The following is a 21,538-nucleotide window of genomic DNA, read 5'->3' on the forward strand; positions in this document are numbered from 1 at the left end:
ACCCACTGTACTCAAATGCAAATAAAGAACATGTTTAGCCAAAAAATATCCAACACATCCCTTCATTGTACAAATTGCATTTATTTTAAGATTTAGAATTCCAAATATAACCATAATTTATTGATCTACGTATCTCCTTCTGTGTGTCCCTTTTAGAAAAAAAATCTCCTGTAACTTCATGCAAATCTTCACAGTTTTATTTTAAAAGAAAGATGAAACTAAATAGAGTCAATATATTTGAAATCATAAAAAAATATGATATTTATCATAGAAGCAGTCAATAGAAATGACACAGGAGTTTAGTACCAAATTTTAATATCAATTAAAAAATAATATTTAATAGAAAATGACACAGGAGTTTAGTACCAGATATTAAATACCAACTAAAAAATAAATATATTTAATAGAATATAAATGAATGTCAAACTCATTTTAAAAATGGTTTGTTTTTATAAAATTAAGTTTAACTTACTTTTTAATATAATATTAAAAATTAATATAATGAGAGTTAGTTGAGAACTGTGAATCATTCATAAATATATAATTATATATACAATTAATTTTTTTATAAAAATAAATTAAGAAAGTTTACTTTTTTATATTTGAAAATACTTTTTTTTAAAATATTTATTACTTCTGAATAATTATCATTTTTAAATTATAAATTAATTTTAAATAATACCCATACTTTTTGTTATTTTAACCTACAATGCATCAAGACATTAGTTAGTGCTTTTATAGTATAGATAAATGCTAACACATCAAACAATACGTTATTTGATGCAAAATCTGAATTGAAAATGTGGTTAGAGGTACCTACCCCTTAGCATCAACATTAATATTTGTTAAATGAATATTTGCATCTCCATCAAATTAAACTCATTATTATTAAAAACACTTTGGATGTACTTTTATATATATATATATATATATATAAAAGATAATATTAAAAACACTTTGGATGTACTTATATATATATATAAAAGATAATGCATAAGAACCCTTCTTTTTTAATTTTTTTTTCTTTTATAAAAAGTTTTCATGTTTGACATCTCAGTTAGGCTGCCACCTCAAGTAACAACAATCATTTGTCATCACATGAAAAAATATTATTAAAAAAAAATATGGGAGGACTAGACCAAAACTCATATGTTTAATAAAAACGATACATAGGTAGACTATACCTAATTCTAAATTAGGTATAGTCTATTACAAACTAGATGAAAGTCTATTGTACCAATGAAAGGATTCTCTATGAATAAATCTTAAATTAGCATCAGCATACACATTCCCTTCACGAAAAATATGAGTAACCCTAAACCTGATTTTTCTACCGTAATTAAGACAAGTATTCAATCGATTACGGAGCATCCAAGGAACATTTGTCCTAGCACAAACCAAGGCAGAATCACATTTCAGTCAGACATTAGTAAGACCCAACTTTTGAGCTTCCTCCAAAGCATATATAACTCCATAAAATTCAGCAACCAAAGCAGTATGAACGTCAAGAAACGCAAAGAAAGCTCCAATAAACTCCTCCGTACTCCCACGGAAAATACTTTCACAAGCGGCAAAACCTGGATAACCCCTAGCAGCCCCATCAGTGTTAATTTTAACCCAGCCTGGTGAAGGAAACTCCCATCTAACAGGAAGAGGACGTAGAACTTTACCAGTACGAGTGTTAATACCAAAAACCTTGAGCACATTGAAATCGAACATATCATTCTTCATTGAAGCTTTAGATGAATTACCCACTAGACAAGTTAAATCTTTAATAACCAAAATAGCCCTAGAAACCTCAATCTTATCCTGAAAACGAGCATAATTCCTCATACGCCATATCATCCAAATAGAAAAAGTGATCACAGCTAGCTTAATCAATTTAACCAACAAACTACCAACACTCTTAATAAAAGAAAGAAGATCATCCTTATTAGAGAAATCATAAGTAGGAAAAATGTGTTGAACCCAACTCCAAATACGCAAAGCATTAACACATTAAAAAAAAAATGTTGAATAGATTCATCGTGCTTTTCGCAAAGCGTACACATAGAACAAATATGCAGACCTTTATTTTGATTATGTTGATCTGTAGGAAGCCGCCCATGAAAAACTTTCCAAAGGACAAAAGTTTTGGAAGGCGAAATATATGAAAACCAAATAAATTTACCCCAACCACAGAAAACCCATGGTTTCGAGAAAAAAGTCCTAGCTAATTTAAGAGTGAGACGACTAGACTCATTTAGAATTCAATTAGAAATATACTGTTCCGTCATAACCATGATATGACTAAAAAAATTAAGATCTACTGTAAAGACAATGGTCCAATCACCACATGTCCAAAACTGTGAGAACCCTTTTTTTTTACTTTAACATTACAACTCTTACTCTTATTATTTTAATATTTTAATAATATTTAATTATAAATATATTTTTATTATGTTCTTTTATTATTAAAATAAGGGTTGGATACATTTTAAGATGTCAAAAATACATCTTTGTTTTATAATATTCGTATGGTGGAGAAAATGAAAATTTAAATTCGTACCCTTTTACATTTATAAAATAAAATATGAATTTATTTACTTCTGTATAGGATTTTCTAAAGTTAACTTTTCAAATACTTTTTTTTATCTATTTTAATAACCAGGATTTCATCCCATAGTAAAAATTCATCTCATCCTTATTTCATATCCAACAGATATGATTTTTTTTTATATTTATATCCACTTTTTTATTATTCCAAATATAAAGAGGAAATGTTTTAACAAAATAATTACTGTCTATAAAAGTTATCCAAAAGTAAAACTTTTACTTTGATGTGAATTTTCATAGTTTAAAATTAAAGAAAGTTACATGTACAAATTAACTTTCTTCAATTCATAACTTTTTTTAATATGCAAGTAAGTCTTTTTAAATTTTTTGAACATTTATATTAAAATAATAATTTTATTTATAAATAATTAAAATAAAAATATTAACTTTTAATAAAGGTCAAACAAAACGGAAAGGGGAATAATTGTTTAAGAAAGTTAGTTACAGAAATACTCCTGTGGGTACAAATTTTGGCAGTTGGTTCAGAGAATGATACAGTATACACTGTTTTGGTTACCTTTTTGGAAGAGGATAAGAAACATAATAATAAATATTTTTGTTAATTTAAAAGATTTATAAATGAATTAAATATTAAATAAAAAAATAGAAGTAGAAAGGATAAAACATAATGAAAAATATTATGAGATAGGAAATTGGGTGGAAGATGAAGAAGCCATGGATGACATGAGCAAAGGGTTATGTGATAGGAGAAGATGAGAGGATTATCATTAATTGTAGCATTAATTACCAATTAAATACAATCTTTGGTTGGCACCAACCACTCTTTCTCTCTCCCATGCAAATCTCATGACCTTCTACCTTCTCCATAATTCTATATTCTATTAACTATAATAATAATAATACCAATCATACAACAAAGTACTACTACTATTATTATTTCTTTTCTTAGTAATACTATTTTTTCTTTACCTTATCAACCCCATCCAATTCCATCATCTTCATCACTTTCTTTCTTTCAATTGACGTTACCTTACCTCACCTTTCAATTCATTGTTTGTTTCCAATCCTTTCAAATCCCATCATCACCATCATCACATCATCTTATCACCAATACACCAACAACAAGAACAAAAGCCATGACCTTGCACTTTGCAACTCTCTGACAAATAATCTGATTCCCAGTTTGGGTTGGGTTGGGCTCTATGGAAACTGAAATAATCCAGGGACCTTGGGGATTTCGCTCTCTCTCCAAATTCATAGTGTGTACCATTTCTGGGGCCCTCACCGTGTGTTTTGCCATTGGTAATTTATGCCTTTTCGTTTTATTTCCTTCAGGGATATGTCAATGCTTTGTTTTGATTAGTTGGGCGTCAATAAAATGATTCTCGTCGCCCTAAAGTTGGAGTCTTTTTTATATTTGCTTTTGACTGTTAAGGTGGGTAATTCTCTAGGCTTCTTGTTAAGTAGAAAATAGAAATAGAAGATTATTATAAATCAAATTTATGTTGCATTTTTTATGTGGCAAAACTTGGATGGGGTTACTTGGGTGTTATTAGTTATGTTTTCCTATTGAAATTGGGTTTTATTCAATAATGAATATGATAGCTGCTTACATTAAAGGTCAATATAGTTTTTGTCAGGTGAAACTCTAATATGATTATAAACAAATTACTGAAAGCGCGTAAGTATGTGTATTTAAGTTTTTTTTTCCCTTCTTATGATCTGAATTGGTGATAATGAAATTATTGTTGGTTTGAAGCTGTTGGTGAAGGTGTTATTGTTTATAAGGGTGGATACTATTCAGAGTGGAGAATGTTTTCCTGGCCAGTAATCACTATTTTAGTGTTGTTAGCTGTGATGTTTGATTACATTGGTCTCATGTGGTGTTTTATGGTTGCAGCTGGTGCAATGACAGGAGCTATAGCTGGAGCTTTAGCAGCTAAGGCTACAAGGAGTGGTCTTCTCCGGGGAGTTTCATTGGGTGCCATTGCCGGGTCTATTCTCTCAGTGGAGGTGTTGGAAGCTTCCCGTGCATACTGGTGTATGGAACAAACTGGCTCACGGGGAGCATCATCTATGGTTGGTAGTCATTTTATTGTTGATTTTCCTTGGTCTCTGAGTAAAATGATTTGTAACTTTCAAAATTATGAGGCGCAAAATGGTTACCCTTTATAAGTTATGCCTTGTACTTGCTGGTGGTAGTCTGTTCATTAAGTAACATTTTTAGAGCGATTTAGCCCTCATGCTTGGCAGTCTTAATTCGTAGTTTAAAGCCAATGTTTTAACATTTAAATCCAGGCAGATTTCATAGAGGAACTTGTTCGGGGGAGGCTTGTTGAGGAATCCCTTACACCTGCCATTTTAACTGCCTACAATTTGCAGGTAATTTTCCTTTACCTCTCGCACCACATTTACCTTTTGAAAGCAATAGTTGTATATGTCCGTGTATAGATATAATAGTCTTTGGTGCATCACCCAATGTTTGAATTGGCAATACTGAGTGCCCTTGGGTATGGCCAATTTGTGATAAACTTAATCTTGTAAGGCTAGTGAGTAATGCCACTTGTTTTAGATATTTTTCCTTTGCCATATGGAAGCAGGCAAAATGACAGTTTTTTTCCTCCTCGTCTTGGCTAGTATAATGACCATATTCACTATTCTTGAATTAGAGATGAACCTCTTTTTCTTCGAATTCAACTAAAATTGGTTTCTGTCAGTTTGATCAGCTTCTGCCAAATTCATGTAAGCTGTTTAACAATTGAAATCTGACTATTGAAGTTAAAAAAGAAGGACAATCAAACTATTCACTTTGTAAAAAATGTCTCTAAACATTTAGAATGGAAATCAGAGTACAGTGATCTGCTTATATTTGATATTTTGCTAAACATATATAGGACGTAGTAAAGCAAAAACTAAGATTTGACGGCTGAGAGCTTGTTTTCGTAAAGGAAATCATCCATAAAGGGTACATTAATCAAATCAGGATATAGTACCATGGTTAATCTAAAACCCTTTGAAGGATTTTGTATTTTATTTATCTGAAAATTTAAGCCAAGTTGGATGGGGGAAAACTCTAGGTAGGACAAGGAATTCCTGAATCAACAATTGTCTCTGGATGGTGGAACATCTAGTATCTTCATCCCAAATTTGCAATCAAAAGTTATAACTCGTGACCTTGTTGGATTTTCAGTCCATAGTTGGACGTCAAGAACTTCTCTCTCAATACAGAGTGCAAATCCTATAATGCCCGGTATTCAAAATCTGTAGACACATGAACAAGTTTTGAATCGTGAATTCAAAGATTCTGATAGCTATGAACTCAGAGGCAGTTTTAATGCATTGCTGTTTAAGGTTGCACTTGAGAACTTGAGGTGTGTCGGTTCACTGTGAACTTTGCCAACTATGCCCAGTTGGTGGAAAATTACTGTACAGAGGAGAAAATTAGAGAGAAAAAAAATGAAATAACTGTATTGTAAAAGTTGTTGCATAATAATTATATCCACTTTATATAGTAGTAGAGAGATTATTTGCCACACCAATTGATCACAGGTGCATCTGTAAGACTATAACTAAATGATACGTAACCCACCGAAATATAGTACTATCATTGTCATTGGAGCTATATATGCACATGATTTTATTTAACTTTTAATGTTTTTTAACGACACAACTTTCATTTTATGCATGCTTTCCACTGCTTTTGTATGTTAACGATTGTAAATCTCTTTACGCTCTTGATGATTTTTGTTAACCCATGTGTACACCACTTTGATTTTATTATAAACAAAGATTTTTATCAAAGCTTATTTACATATAACTAATATGAACATTTGTAAATCTTTGCTGAGTTGATTGTTTAGTACTTTTTGTCGTTAAGAAGTCCATTATAAATTCCGTAGTTAGACTATCTTATCTCGCAGTCTGTTGGATAATGACCAGTTTTTGACGTTTGATCATTCGTTTTAGTTTGAGCAGGTTGGCATTGCTAATGCAGGCTATGATGAGATTCATGATGTTCATGGCTTAGTGGCACCCAGAGGATTGTCAGGAGATTCACTGAAGAGGTTACCGCACCATATGATCTCAAAGGATATGAAGGCAGAAAATACTTGTTGTACAATATGTTTGCAGGTGATTATTATTATTTTTTGTTACCTGTGTGAAAACAATTTAAAAGAACAAAGAATATTGATAAGGAGGCTCTGAAAATACTAAATATTAAACCACCAGTAAGTAGGTATTAAATTGATTCCACATTTGATTTTTTTATGAAACTGTTCATGTAATGGTCTCAATATCTAGAAGTGAAATTTACAGGATATTGAAGTAGGTGAAATTGCAAGAAGCTTACCTCGTTGTCACCATACATTTCACTTGATATGTGTGGACAAATGGCTTGTAAAGAATGATTCCTGTCCTGTGTGCAGACAGAATGTGTAACTTGTTCCTTGGGTATTCTGAGATTATCTTGACGGGAAAATGTATAAGTTGTATTATTTGTTTATATAAATTGCATTAAGTTTTTTACAGTGGACTTTGGCATTTTGTAGTATTCTCTGTTGTAATTATTAATAAGACTATTTGGTATGAAAGCCAATGCCCAATAACAAATTTTTGGGAGAAAAAAAATGAGAAAATGGTATATGTGAATGAATGATTCTCTTGTTTCTTTCGTAAACACGTTACATTTTTCTAATTACATTAATTCATTGTACAGTGTTCGGTATTATTTTCAAATACGAGAATCCAAGACTAACGCGCTATAGCAGAAATTTCAGCCCATGAATAATTTAACTAATGATATTGATTTTGCTGGCGTGTGAATTTGTCGTGCCACTTCCTTGGTATTATTCTTTAAGTAGTTTTTTCAAAGTCACCATCAGGCCAGCTAAACCACCATTCTCTTAAAGCAACATGGCTATTGGTCAAGAATTGTAGGCACCTATCTGTACATTGTTTCCAACAAGTAGGTTTTGTATATATTTTAGCACGGGACACCAGTTTTAGCAGTAATATATGTAATAGATATAACATAAGATTAACTTTGCGTGTAGGCCAATGGATAGTCAATTGTTAGCTTAAGAATTTGGCAGCATAGCGGTAAGATCAAATGTATGAAAATTTGCATACACGCTCTCTAATAAGAATTTGAAGTTATTTGGTCATTATTCCTTTTTCAAGGGGTCCTTTCCTCTATCAGGATCTAGAAGAGCAACTGACAAAAGAAACATTTATTTTGCTGGTTTTCTCAATACTTGTATTCAAAGAAAGCACAACTGCTTTACAATATGGGGAATAGAACTGAACTGACAGGTTACAGGCTGATATAAACTATAGGGCTTTAACTAGAATTTTGTCCCTATATGATTATACACAAACTACGCAACACAGCAGCCGCCTTACTTGACTGATTTCTTATAGTTAATTCCAGAGAAAAGCAATTGCCAGTGGTGACAGCAAGCCAGGCAACATAATAGTGCCCTATAGGCCGCCAATCCATGAATAATGTCTGCCAGGTTCAAACAGAGCAAAACCAGGAGTGAGAATGACAGTTAAAATGAGATCATTTTGTGTTTCCAGCTGAGCATTTGAAGCAGTATTGCATAATTATCAGTCAGATACATGTGATAATTGAGTCAGAAGTATAACATTATTATACAATATTTTTCACATGGAAATTGGCTCGTGGTCGTAAGCAATGTCTGCCATTATTTTTATTTCTCATATTGGCAGTCAATTTTGTTTGTATTCAACCATCCCATCAGAAAATTGATATGTCAAACTTTAAAGGAGAGACCTCTATGTTGCGAAAATGCAGCTTACATTGGAGCGTAGAATATTGCACACATTCACACAGCAACTGCTTCAGGTCTTTTGCTGGTTTTGATTCCTCTTATAGCTACAAGGGAGTTGAAGCCAGGAAAATCATCAAAATCACAATGAATTTACAATCATTGCAGTATCAACTCACATAAAATATTATTTTGGGTACCTTCAGCATAATCTTTAGCTCCAAACACAGCAGAACCAGCAACCAGTGCATTGGCTCCAGCCTCAATTACCTGCCAAACAAGATTATACTAAAAATTGGATCTTACAACTCATATGGAACAATCTTATTACTATGCCTTGTTGAAAGCATTCTAATCCAATGAACAAAAAAGAATGAACTTCCTCCTCATTATTTCTTTTCAATTCTTTGTTCCGTCCAAAAAAATAGAGCACTTAGCCAAAATACAGAGGTATAAATAAAGTTGAAGTACATTCACCAAAAGAAGTATAAATATAAACTTGAACTGCGTGAACAGATTGATTAGATACACATGTCACATCATATGTTTCCCAATATTTTATGATGAGTTAGTTCATTGAGCACAATCAGATTATGTTCACCAAGAAGACTTGTTACAAGATCATTCTAAATTATAAACGGACGGAAGACAATATGATTATGGCACCTTGTAAGCATTTGCTGGTCCAACTCCACCATCTACTTCAATCCATGGATTTACTCCCTGAAGAGAAAGAGAGAGAACACAGATAGAGATTATGTATGACATAACAGTAGGGGGAAAACAAAAAATAATACACAGTAATACAAATACAACACCATACCTTCTCTGCGCACAATCTTCTCAAATCAGAAATTTTCTTTACTTGACTCTCAATAAAACTCTGGCCACCAAAGCCAGGGTTTACAGACATAATTAAGACCAAATCAACCACTGCCAACACAATAACAAGATTAAGAGCTTTTAATTTTTAACTACTAAAACATTTTGTATAAATGTAATTCAATAGATCGCAATATGTTGTGAAAGAAGTTGTTTCACTCTCTTTTACCCCCTTAGTGAGGTAAAAAAATGCCCATGCATTTCTCGTGAGAATAAAGATTAAGAAAAATAAATTTTACTCCTATAATTTGTTAATTTATTTGAACTAAAGCTTTAAAACAAGAAACTAATTACAAAAATGTGCAGAACATTAAATAGAACTACACTATTACTAGCAGAATGAAAGTTTAACTACTTAATGATTGAGCAAAAAATCTAAAGTTCTTGATCTTTCAAATTAATTGACTTTCATAAAATATTATTCAGTGGACCCAAAAATGAAAAAAAAATAAAGAAAACAAAGACATGATCTAAATAACAACAGAGAAGTCAAGTCTGATTCACCCAAAAACTAGCATAGTATGTTTGAATTTAGATTTGAGAGTAAACTGCAAAACCTTAAGCATAGGACTACACTGCTATTAAACCTGCTGACTAAATCATTGTCTTCTGTTTATAAATTAAAACTTTCTGTTACAATACAAGTATTGTCGAAACACAGGAACAGTTTCACAAAGCTAAAATTGCACCCTTCTACTAAAAAAAATAATGCAGTGAAGAAACAGAACTCCCAGTTAACTAACAGATTTGCTAACCTTTCTATTCTAAACTCAATGGAGAGTAGGCTGGTATTGGTCCATGGTTAAAGCTTAGAAAGCCACATTAAGAATACTGGGAAGTCACAAATATTAAATAGGACGACTAATGCTATCATTGTATAATGAAAAGAAACAGTAAAAATGGCTCACCATCAAGGATGTATTCAATTGCGCTTAAGGGAGTTCCAGGGTTTAAGACAACTCCAGCTTTAGCTCCCAGATTTTTTACCTAAATCAGGAGAATGAAGTCAGGTATATTAGCAGAAAAATTAAAGCAAGAGTGGGGAAATTCCCATGTTTCCAAGGAATAATTTCAACTGTTCAGTTCCCTAGACGGCTTTTAACACTATTGCATATAACAATTTGTGGTTCTGAAAGAAAGAAACCAACTCTGAAATGGATATACTCAAAAGTAAGGCCTTATATTTCACACCATGGTGCAAACATAGATTCAGACAAAGGAAAACTTCTGAGATGGTATAAGGCTTCCAAATTCTATTTATTTATTTAGACACTTGACCTGAAGAGGCAACCATTCCACATTCAGAATAAGAAGCGCAACTTCATATAGCACTGGGCAATTAGATAAAGAGACCAATGCCTTCTACTGCATTTTTTCATAACCAAAATAATAGGTGATTATGAACCCAAACCAACCAAGAAAAGGATAAAAGAGACATGCGAACCCAAGCAAACCAACCAATTAGCATCACAGGTCTCAAGAAAATATTGAAAGAACATGTAACAGCAAAAAAGAATTTCACCTTTTTTGAAGAAGTTTTAAAAATGCTAAATTCATTCTAAGGTCAATCCTGGTTTAAGAATTTCCTTGATATAACATTTGGCTTTCTGCTTCTTCAAATGGTTATAAACACTCCCATGCTCAAATGCTTCACGAAAAAGTACACCAATTTCAATATAACAATTTGGTCAGGCAAATTGATGTCTTAAATAGAACGGAAAACTGCTATGGTTATTTCTTTATCCAGTCCTCAGACTGCCTTGTTAATGCTCCTCTATCCACATCGTGAAGAATAGTCTATAGATATCCTTAATAATATAATTAACCAAGACATTCCTTTACTGTTACTTAAATCTCATACATTTGTCCTAGCATCATGTGACTAGTACTGTCTCCTTGACAACAAAAATCTCAAATTGCATATGTTCAGCTCCTTTAATAATTTTTATTTTATTTACAATTGATTAAAGTTGGTTCCCTTGGTATCAACTTTCAGTTGGAACAACGTCGGTAAAAAATTAGACAGTTCAGGAGGAAATCTTACTTCATTAACTGTACGGTGCAAATGGATGGTGGAAGATTGTTCACAATGAACACTGACAATATCAGCTCCTGCCTTGATAAAATCTGGCACCCTTTGTTCAGGCTCCACAATCATCTAAAGTATTTCAAAAAAAGTAAGAAAAGTACCTAGATTCAGTATCAGCTTAAATTTGTATGCGTATATAGATTATTAGATGAATACCAGGTGCACATCCAAAGGAAGATCTGTCACAGGGCGCAATGCATCAACCACAAGAGGTCCAATTGTAATATTTGGAACAAAGCGACCATCCATTACATCAACATGAATCCAATCACAACCAGCCAACTCTACTGCTTTCACCTAGACAAGATAACACACGAACTCCAACATTCATGATTAGTTCCTAGAAAACAAAAGGACGGGTTCACTAGCAATTAGAAAATTTGATAAAATGAGTATGAAATATAGTACATTGTAAACACTTTGGACCGAAGACCTTTCCATGTTTGAGTAGTGGCAAAACAAAACATTAAAAACTGAAATACTGATAACAGAATGAAAAGTATGTTACAAAACCTGCTCTCCCAATTTTGAAAAGTTAGCAGAAAGAATGGATGGAGAAACAATGATATCGCTTTTTGAAAACTTGTCAACACGGGATGAAGCCTTCACAATGGTTGAAATTTTCCTCCTGAATTCACAAAGTAGAAAGTTAAAAAGGGACATTAAAGAAGGCTATAATTCTTTCAAAGCCCAAACCATATCTAACAAAGTATACATGCACTGCAATCTGCATAAATATGTATCGATCACAAGAAAGTTGTTTTAGAACTCCACATGAACACAAAGGTCACAAATAAATACATGGAAATGCTGGGTCATAAAATGAAGCTCTGAAGCTACCAATTTTAAGCCTATGGACGAGATTCCCAAACCTCACGAAATAAACAGCATAATAAGTTGTCACAAACAATCCTCCCAGATGAAAATGACATGAATTCAAACCAGGAGACAATGCATGATGATGGCATGAAGTGAATCATTTAACTTTTAAATTATCTGAGTGCAAGCTACCCAAAGGTCGTTGTTTTCTTTAAATTTGAACAGACACTATTGTCCAGTTATCTCCACAAACACCCACAATGACATAAAGGGATCCCAGAGAGTGGATTTGATTTGATTGTGAATCCAAAACACAGGAGTGAAATTCATGAGAAATTCATCCTCTGGGTGTCTCCTTTAGGAATAAGACGTATGGTTCCCAAATGAAGAAAGTAGGAAGTATGAAGGGAAGTGGATGTAAGAATAGGAATACCTGGAGAAAGTGAGGGAACGAGGATGAAAGAGAGAGGCCTTGTGAAGGTAGAGGCCATTGATTTGGGATTGGAGGGTGGATGAACACAAGGAAGAAGTTGCAGCCATCTCCTTCTTCAACTAAATTCAAGTTTCTTACCAATCCTGTGGCTTCACAACAGAGTGCGTGTGTTGTGTGAATTGGTTACCATTTTGTAATATAAAAAATGGAAAATGAGGTGAATGACACGTGCCATTTGGTTTGGTGGAGATGTGCTTATCTGAAACGATTGGCGCTCGGCTTCTCTCACCACACCTCTCACTTAACCATACCACAAACTATTTTTGCCTTCAATTATTAAACATTGTCCTTCATTAATGAAAAATAACTTAAAAATAATTTAAAAAATGACAATAATAATAATTATGATTATTTATATGATATATATAATTTATTACCTAGGTCAGTACATAAATTTAAGAAAATAAGAATTAAAGTTTAAGATATTTGCTTGTAACTTTATGAAAATGAAACTCCTAATGAGGAGAATTATCAACAACACTAATATTACTTTTATTTAATTAATGGTTTGTTTTGACTTTTTTTAATATTGACTAGAGAAAACATTAACTAGGTGTTTTTTTTTTGTCAATTTCAGTTTCAACTAACAGAGAAGTCACACAAAAAATCTCTAAGTCATAAAAATAATTCTGATAAATGTTAGGCTAATATAATCGTGCTAGACATAAATAAATTAAAAAAAACCTTGACTGTCAATGAATGAAAAACTTTGAAGGTTAGAAAAAAAAGTTTTAACAAAAATCGACAAAAACAAACATAAACTAAGATTGAGTAAAAAAGATAATCAATATTCACATTCTTGAATTATTAAAAATTGTTCAAATATTTAAATAATTTATCTCATCAAATAATTGAAATAATTTATTAAAAAAAAAGTTGAAATCCAATAAATTAAGAAGCTTAAGGAGGTTGTACATCAATAGACATTTTGCTATCTAGCACCATTTACAATTTTATTTCCCTAACTAACACCCTTTTGCTTTTATTTTCCTATCTAGCACCCTTTTGTTTTTATTTCCCTACCTAACACCCTTTTATTTTTTATTTCCCTATCTAGCACCATTTTAAAAAATAAATAAATAAATAATAATTTTTTTTTTGATAATTTTAATTTTGAATACATTAAAAAATAAGTATTTTTAATGTTTAAAATAGTTAGTTATAATTAATAAATAAAGAAATGAGTTTTTACAAAATAAAAATAAAAAAATAATAAATTAAAAATGTTTAGTTTAAAATTATTTTGTTAAGAATGAAGAAAATAAGAAATTAAACCCTACAACAACATAAAAGTTGAATCTATAAACATAAATTAGTATTTATTTTTATTATTATGATGATGTAATCATGTTAATTTCAAGTAAAAAATACAGGACATAATTATAAAAAACCAAAGTCAATTAGTATTAATTAATAATGGACACATAAATAATATTGAAGTGTCTACCTTAAATGCAAAATCCTAAAAAAAATAACTAATGCAAATGCTACACTTAATGCTTAAAAATGAGAAGAAAAAAATGCAAAAATAAATAAGTATAGAAAATAAAAACAACAATAATAAAATAAAAACAAAAAACAAAAATAAATAAACAATGGCAGAAAAAAATAATAACTAAAAACATATAAGATATAAAATAAAGAAAAAACAAAATAAGATAAATATACAAGATATAAAAAAAAATCCAAACAAGATAAATATATAAGATATAAGACAATACTAAATAAGTAGATGTTGATCATAAAAAGAAAAATAAATTAAAGATGATCATTCATTTAATATTTTCTTCAATGGTACATTAAATAGTTTGTGCGAAATGAAACATAATTAATGACGAGAAGTGCACAATTCAATGATGTTGGGACATGTTTTTTTTTGTGTGTCATGGTGTTTGACAATATGAACATTTTTTTGTTTAATTATGTTGTTCTCTTATGTCCATATCAGTCCTTATTCGACTTGACTTAGGTCTCTCCTTATGCAAACCAATACTCTTTATTTATGAGTTTCATCAAATAGTCTTTCGTAACATGAAAGATCTGATGCAATGTTGCTGTTTTAATTTTCTATATTTATTTATTTTTACATTTTTCTTCTTCTCCTTTTTAAGCATTAAGTGTAGCAATTGCATTAGCTTTTGTTTAGGATTTTGCATTTAGGATAGATAGACACTTCAATATTATTTGTGCGTTCAATATTAATTAATACTAATTGACTTTGATTTTTTTATAATTATATCCTGTATTTTTTACTTGAAATTAACATGATTACATCATCAATAATAATAAAAATAAATATTAATTTATGTTTATAGATTCAACTTTTATGTTGTTGTAGAGTTTAATTTTTTATTTTTTTCATTCTTAAAAAAAAATTAAACTAAACATTTTTAATTTATTACTTTTTATTTTTATTTTGTAAAAAACTCATTTCTTTATTCATTAATTATATTTCTAACTATTTTAAACATTAAAAATACTTATTTTTTAATATATTCAAAATTAAAATGATAAAAAAATTAATTTATTATTTATTTATTTATTTTTGAAATGATGCTAGATAGGGAAATAAAAAATAAAAGGGTATTAGATAGGGAAATAAAAACAAAAAGGTGCTAGATAGAAAAATAAAAACAAAAAAATGCTAGATAGAAAAATAAAAGTGTAAATGGTGTTAGATAGGGAATTGAGCCAAGTTACACTCTTAGTATTTATAATTTATATTCAAGGTTGAAAAACTATTTTAGTAGGTATTTTGTTGATCACACTGGTAATTTCTATACCAAAACCATAACATAAATTGAAAAAAAATAAGACCCTATAAGAATAATAATCATGAGAAATTTCGTAAATCAACCAAGAAAATTTTCATAATCAAGCAATTTTTTATCAGATTTTAGACTCTGATTAAAGACCAAATCTGAATCTTTTTAATATTATTATTTCATATATGGTAAAATCAATATAATACAAAATTTAGAAGATAAAAAAAGTAAAGAATATTACTATCAAGAGAACCAAATAACCTTAAAAAAATCTATCTATAAAGGAGAGATTCTGAAAAAAGAAAAATGAATGTTGTACCTTGAAAAGTCATTGTAAACAATATATACGAATAAACAGGGCTATCCACATGACATTACAGTGCATTTTTACGAGGTTTGGTTAATTTTTATTGAATTATTTGCGGGAATAATTTTTTATTCAATTAGTTGCACGAATTATTTATTTAATTCTTCCAAACCGACTTTTTTTTAATACGTAAAGGAAGGTTGTTACTAATTAGTTAAATAAGAGGTATTTTTGTGTGGCTTCTTTGAGATATTTAATCCATAATTCATTCATTAACTGCTCAACAAGCACTAATCACCATTTTTAATGTTCTTTGAGAGTTATCTTCTTTCTGCCGCGAGCTCGCATTCATAATAACATAAAACAGGTTTCACAGAATTTACTAATTTCGAGGAACTCAAGATTCTGTCTATTTAGCAAGACATGAGATACTTGAGAGTTCCTAGAAGAGAAGCCAAAAGACAAGACAAAGCTCAAAATGAAATTATCCAAAAAAGAGGGAGAAGCCCACAGCAAAATGTTAAATTATTAAAATTTTGAAATAAATTCATTTTTACTCTTTTTAATTTAAAAGTATTTTAGTATTTAAATTTTAAAAAATCTCAATGATTAATATAATAATTAATTATTTTTATTCTTATATAAATTGTATAATTTATTATTTGAACAGTATGTAGGTGTAGAAAGTAGGTAAAACCGAAAAATTAATAAATGTGACATCATTTTTTATGTTTTTGTTTGAATTTTAAAATGAAAATCCGCGGAGGTTGCCATGAATGAATGCAGTTTACCAGTGGCACCGACAGTGGATTTACATGATTTCATCCAATTTTGAGAAACACTAAGATTATTATTATCCTAATTTTGAGAGAAGTACAACGTTATTAAACCATTGTAACCAAAAAAATTAATGTCTCTCGCATCATGATCTGCTGCGTCTAAACCAAATCACTCTCTCTGCTCCAACACCCACTCACTCCCACTCAGTGCATTCATTCACTGTTGTACCACCAATTTTTGTGATGAAGAAGTTCTCATTCTCACACTCCGATTTGGACTCTAAATGTGCCTTCAGTCTCTCTCTCATGCGTTTGATGGCTTTTTTCGTCGCTTCTTTCGTCCTCTGCTCTGTTGTTTTCTCACTCTCTGTTGTTCTTCGAGACCCTCCCTCAGATGCCGCCCTTCGCGAATCCTCATCACTCAACCCTCTCTTTCAAATCACTCAAGGTACCTTTTTCATTTATTTGCTGAAGGGGTAACTACTTTCACCTTTTTATCCCACCCCATTCCTGAAGTTGTAACATTTCCTTTCTTCCTCCTCTTATGACTTGTAGATTTGAACAATGATACCTCTGATTCTGTTGAGTTGCTTCAAGATAAACTGCGCGGTGGCCTTCTAGTTGATGGATTTGATGAAAGTTCTTGTCTCAGCAGGTACCAATCAGCCATGTATCATCTCAGAGGGCTGTCAGGAAATCCTTCTTCTTACCTCATTTCTAGGTTAAGAAAATATGAAGCTCAACACAAACAGTGTGGACCTTACACTGAATTCTATAACAAAACAGTGGAACAACTTAGGTCTGGTAAATTTACAGAGTCCTCTCCTTGTAAATATGTTGTATGGATTTCATTTAGTGGGTTAGGGAATAGGATATTGACCCTAGCTTCTGCATTTCTCTATGCTCTTCTCACAAACCGTGTTCTGCTGGTTGACCCTGGAGTGGATATGGTTGATCTTTTTTGTGAGCCATTTCCAGATGCTTCCTGGTTTCTCCCTGCTGATTTTCCTCTTACTGCTCAGTTTAATAATTTCAGTCAGAATTCTGATCAATGTCATGGGAAAATGCTGAAAAATAAATCGGTTGTAAATTCCAATGTTCCTTCTTTTGTCTACCTTCACATAGTCCATGATTATGATGATCATGATAAGCTTTTCTTTTGTGATGAAGAGCAACATTTTCTCCAGGAAGTGCCTTGGTTAGTGATGAAAACAGATAATTACTTCGTCCCATCTCTATTCTTGATGCCATCATTTGAGCAGGAACTGAATGATCTCTTCCCAAATAAGGAAACAGTTTTCCATTTCTTGGGTAGGTATCTGTTCCACCCCACTAACAGTGTGTGGGGACTTGTTACCAGGTACTATCAAGCTTATTTAGCTAAAGTCGATGAAAGAGTAGGGATACAAATTAGAGTGTTTGACACAGAACCTGGTCCATTTGAACATGTATTGGATCAGATCTTAGCTTGTACTTTGAAGCAGAAACTTTTGCCTGATGTTAACCATCAGCAGGATGCAATCAATTCATCAGGAATTTCCAAGTCAAAAGCGGTATTAATGGCATCCTTAAGCTCTGGCTATTTTGAAAAGGTAAGAGACATGTATTGGGAATATCCTACAGTGACAGGAGAAGTGGTTGGTGTTTACCAGCCGAGCCATGAAGGATATCAGCAAACACAGAAGCAGACGCACAACCAAAAAGCTTGGGCAGAAATGTATCTCTTAAGCTTAACTGATGTGTTGGTCACAAGCTCTTGGTCTACTTTTGGCTATGTGGCTCAGGGGCTTGGAGGTTTAAAACCATGGATTCTGTACAAACCTGAGAATCGAACAGCCCCAGATCCCCCCTGTCGACGTGCCATGTCAATGGAGCCATGTTTCCATGCTCCTCCTTTCTATGACTGCAAGGCCAAGAGAGGAACTGACACAGGTGAACTTGTTCCATATGTGAGGCACTGTGAGGATATGAGCTGGGGCCTTAAGCTTGTAGACAGTGATAGTTATCGCTAGTTATGGCCAGATACAAATACAATGTATGCTATTATGAAAACCCAGTTATGATGTGTTCCAAAAATTTTGTTGTAAAATAGAATGAGTTATTTCTTTTAGACATGTATCTATTGTTCACTCCGAGAATCATGGTATTAGCTTTACTATTTTAGGGCTATTGAATGCGTAGAAATGACTTTTTATCTTTTAATTTTGTCTAAATCGATAAATATTAGTTATTAATGTCTTAAGTTTTGTTAATAAGAGAATTCGAATTCATCAGATATTCTTGGTTCCATCTACTTTTATTCATTAAGTTAAACTTACATTCATTTATTTGTGACTTCAAATTATATTATTCTTTTATAAGGCACAAGAGCTTCAAATTTTCAGTCACTGATATTCCGGTGGTTGTGACCTCAGTTACAGGGAAAAAGAATGTTCCCTTACATAAAGTCACAATGGAGTTCATTTCATCAATCATTCTTGGCGGAACTATCACATAGCCATTTTCATTCTATTCTAATAACTGCTAAACATGTCTATTTCTTGAATATTCTTTCAGAAAGTTAGTCTCAACTCGTGGACCTGATACGTATAATAATGTATGACAAACAAACTACAAAGTGATACAAGAAAGTCCCATCTCATCTCAAACGTATTCTATTGTTGTCTGTCTATTTTCCTATTCCAAATGCAATAAAACCATTCATGATTTAGGCATATTACCTTTTATTCCCTACAATCTCATAAGTATCAGAGAAGCAACAACAATATATACATCTGGTAAACATTACCTGTAAATTATGAATCACATTCTCGATGGGAAAGAATGGGGAAGGAAGCATCATCCAAGCATCTGACCACATAATTAATTAAGTGTCTAATAAATACTTTGAAAATCAACTTCTTTCTTCTTATGCAGAGATCAGTTCTTTATACAGATCTCTCTCTTTTCTTCCCAATATGGAAATGAAAACTATGCTCAGTTTAGCAATTAATTTGAATGAACAGTTTCTTGTTTCACCTCTCTTATAAACAATAGTGAAATGATTGCCTTCACATTGTACAGTGATACTAACATTGTATAAATATTTATGAAATGTGCCATAATACAAATTAATAATCCCAGCCCCACCAAGATTAAGGAGTGCATTAAACCAATAACAAAGAATGAAGAACAAACAGCTACAAAAGAAAACCACCTTCTGGGTCCGATCTTCAATGATGATCCAGCAGGTTCTTGTAAAAAAAAGTGTCAGTTCTTTAGTCCATGCGAAAAATATTACTTAATTGCTTAAGATTCGACTTGTCTAATGTTGTTGGATAGTGTTGATTTCTTGGGCTTGAATATAATAAGCCCAACGTTTGATCTGACAAGAAATCCTTGAAAACGGGCCATTCAGAAAGTGTTGATTGTAATGTTGATGTTGTTAACAATTTGTATTAACAAAAAAAAGGTTAGGAAGATATGGTTTTGGTGTGAATTGATAGTGGATGGGAGAAGTTAGTGGAAGCAAAGATAGCAGAATGGGAGCGTAATGGAGAAAAAATTGAAGAGAAAAGGTCGCTATCAGGGAAGAATATATCTTAATCTCAAGTGTTTACAAAAAGGTTGAGAAAACACAAAGTTAGGAGGCACATCTCCATCCTATCAAATTCGAATCATTTCTAATCCAAGTCAAAGAGATCAAAAGTAAAGCTTTTGGAAATTGCCAATAAAGTAAGCAACTGTGTATATTTTCACGCCTCTTTTCTTATTGCATTCCAATTAATCCACGCTTTTTTAGTTTTTGGTAAAAAGAGGGGATTATCAACGTATTTAACACACGGAAATTAAATATCATATTATCCACATATTCCAATGCTTCTTCACAAAAATCTAATCACTCATTAAAACTACTTTCCTATTTCTTTACACATCTCTCACCAATCAAAACAACATCCATGGCTGTAGCCTCTTTTCATATTTGGCAAATTACTATTTGCTCCACTTTTTCAATTTTTCCATCAAATTTTTCTTAAAAACACTACAGTAGATGTCATTTTAATTTTTATCCCCCACAATTACAATTCCATACATACCATATATACACATCATATTTGACTTGTAATTCATTATCATAATAAATTATTAAAAGTACTTGTTTTAATTTGAAGGAGGTGATGGTAAGTAATGATAAAAAATTACATTTTTTTTTTTGCAAACTTTGAAGCACCACCTTCTAAATCAGCCTTGGCACATGGACACTTTGAGGATATAGAAATGATATTGATATGATGTGGATGGAACCAATTCCCTAAGAGTTGACCCTAATAGTTTAGTGGGCAAGTGTAATGAAGGTGAAATATTTGGCCTTATTTTAGAGGACTAACAAGAAATGTAAGCATATGAAATTTTACCAAAAGAAATTTGTGGCATATGCGTTTAGAAGTTTTGTAATGAATAATGACACCAAAAGAGTCCACCTATGAGGCACCATTCCCTTCCGAAACAAAACTCCAATTTGGCTTTGAATTGAAGCCCCAATTGGATTTCCCCAAGGTGTGGTTGTAACTTATATGATATTTTCCAAAGTTCAAATGATCTCTCTTCACCCTTTCACATAAGGTAACCCCACTTTTCCTGAAACCCAATTACATGGCTCCATATTGCCATTGACATGATGAGGTGCATGGGCTTGGATGAATGCGTATCAATTTGTTGAATGAGATCTCTTTTACTATTAGTTTCATTTATGCATAAAGGGAATGTACTAACTAACCATATAATTTCTTATTCTAGGAAAATGACCATTTGTTCGAAATGTCTCACTCCTACACCACACTGCAATCATTTTGTGTGGTTACTAGGCCAAGGAAATAAGGCTAACATTGACCTTTCACTCTCTTCTGCTTTGGATTAAGCTTCATTATATATACTTTTTACAAATAAAATCTCCATGGATATCTCTATTTTGTGTTCATTGTTTGCATCTTTTATTTTTATAATGTTTCCACTTACTTCATTTGGATACCACGTTGGAAGTATATCAATAATAAAACTCCATTAAGTGGCCTCAAGG

General features: G+C 31.7%; 3 protein-coding genes across 4 annotated transcripts; 2 read left to right on the top strand and 1 right to left on the bottom strand.

The window, feature by feature from the left end:
- Positions 1-3,264: 3,264 nt before the first annotated feature.
- On the top strand, positions 3,265-7,234 carry LOC137807756 (NEP1-interacting protein-like 2). Of its 2 annotated transcripts, none has more exons than XM_068608536.1 (5): positions 3,265-3,858; positions 4,457-4,635; positions 4,855-4,938; positions 6,523-6,687; positions 6,874-7,234. In XM_068608536.1, exons 1-5 carry the CDS (start codon positions 3,759-3,761, stop codon positions 6,994-6,996), a joined length of 651 nt encoding a protein of 216 aa, XP_068464637.1. In that variant the 5' UTR covers positions 3,265-3,758; the 3' UTR covers positions 6,997-7,234. The 2 variants fall into 2 exon arrangements, with proteins under 2 accessions (XP_068464637.1, XP_068464638.1); XM_068608537.1 differs by having other exon boundaries at positions 3,474-3,858; positions 6,532-6,687.
- A 538-nt stretch (positions 7,235-7,772) lies between these two features.
- On the bottom strand, positions 7,773-12,848 carry LOC137807755 (ribulose-phosphate 3-epimerase, chloroplastic). The gene is made up of 10 exons (XM_068608535.1): positions 12,572-12,848; positions 11,833-11,947; positions 11,476-11,616; positions 11,275-11,388; positions 10,139-10,217; positions 9,172-9,281; positions 9,015-9,071; positions 8,549-8,618; positions 8,380-8,455; positions 7,773-8,065 (listed from the first exon to the last, which is right to left on the bottom strand). The coding sequence occupies exons 1-9, from the start codon at positions 12,676-12,678 to the stop codon at positions 8,406-8,408; spliced, it is 843 nt and encodes a 280-aa protein (XP_068464636.1). The 5' UTR covers positions 12,679-12,848; the 3' UTR covers positions 7,773-8,065; positions 8,380-8,405.
- A 3,661-nt stretch (positions 12,849-16,509) lies between these two features.
- On the top strand, positions 16,510-18,600 carry LOC137807757 (galactoside 2-alpha-L-fucosyltransferase-like). Its single transcript, XM_068608539.1, has 2 exons — positions 16,510-16,930; positions 17,038-18,600. Exons 1-2 carry the CDS (start codon positions 16,726-16,728, stop codon positions 18,492-18,494), a joined length of 1,662 nt encoding a protein of 553 aa, XP_068464640.1. The 5' UTR covers positions 16,510-16,725; the 3' UTR covers positions 18,495-18,600.
- The last annotated feature ends 2,938 nt before the right edge of the window (positions 18,601-21,538 follow it).

This window comes from Phaseolus vulgaris, chromosome 3, assembly GCF_000499845.2.
Source record: "Phaseolus vulgaris cultivar G19833 chromosome 3, P. vulgaris v2.0, whole genome shotgun sequence".
Lineage (NCBI taxonomy): Eukaryota > Viridiplantae > Streptophyta > Magnoliopsida > Fabales > Fabaceae > Phaseolus > Phaseolus vulgaris.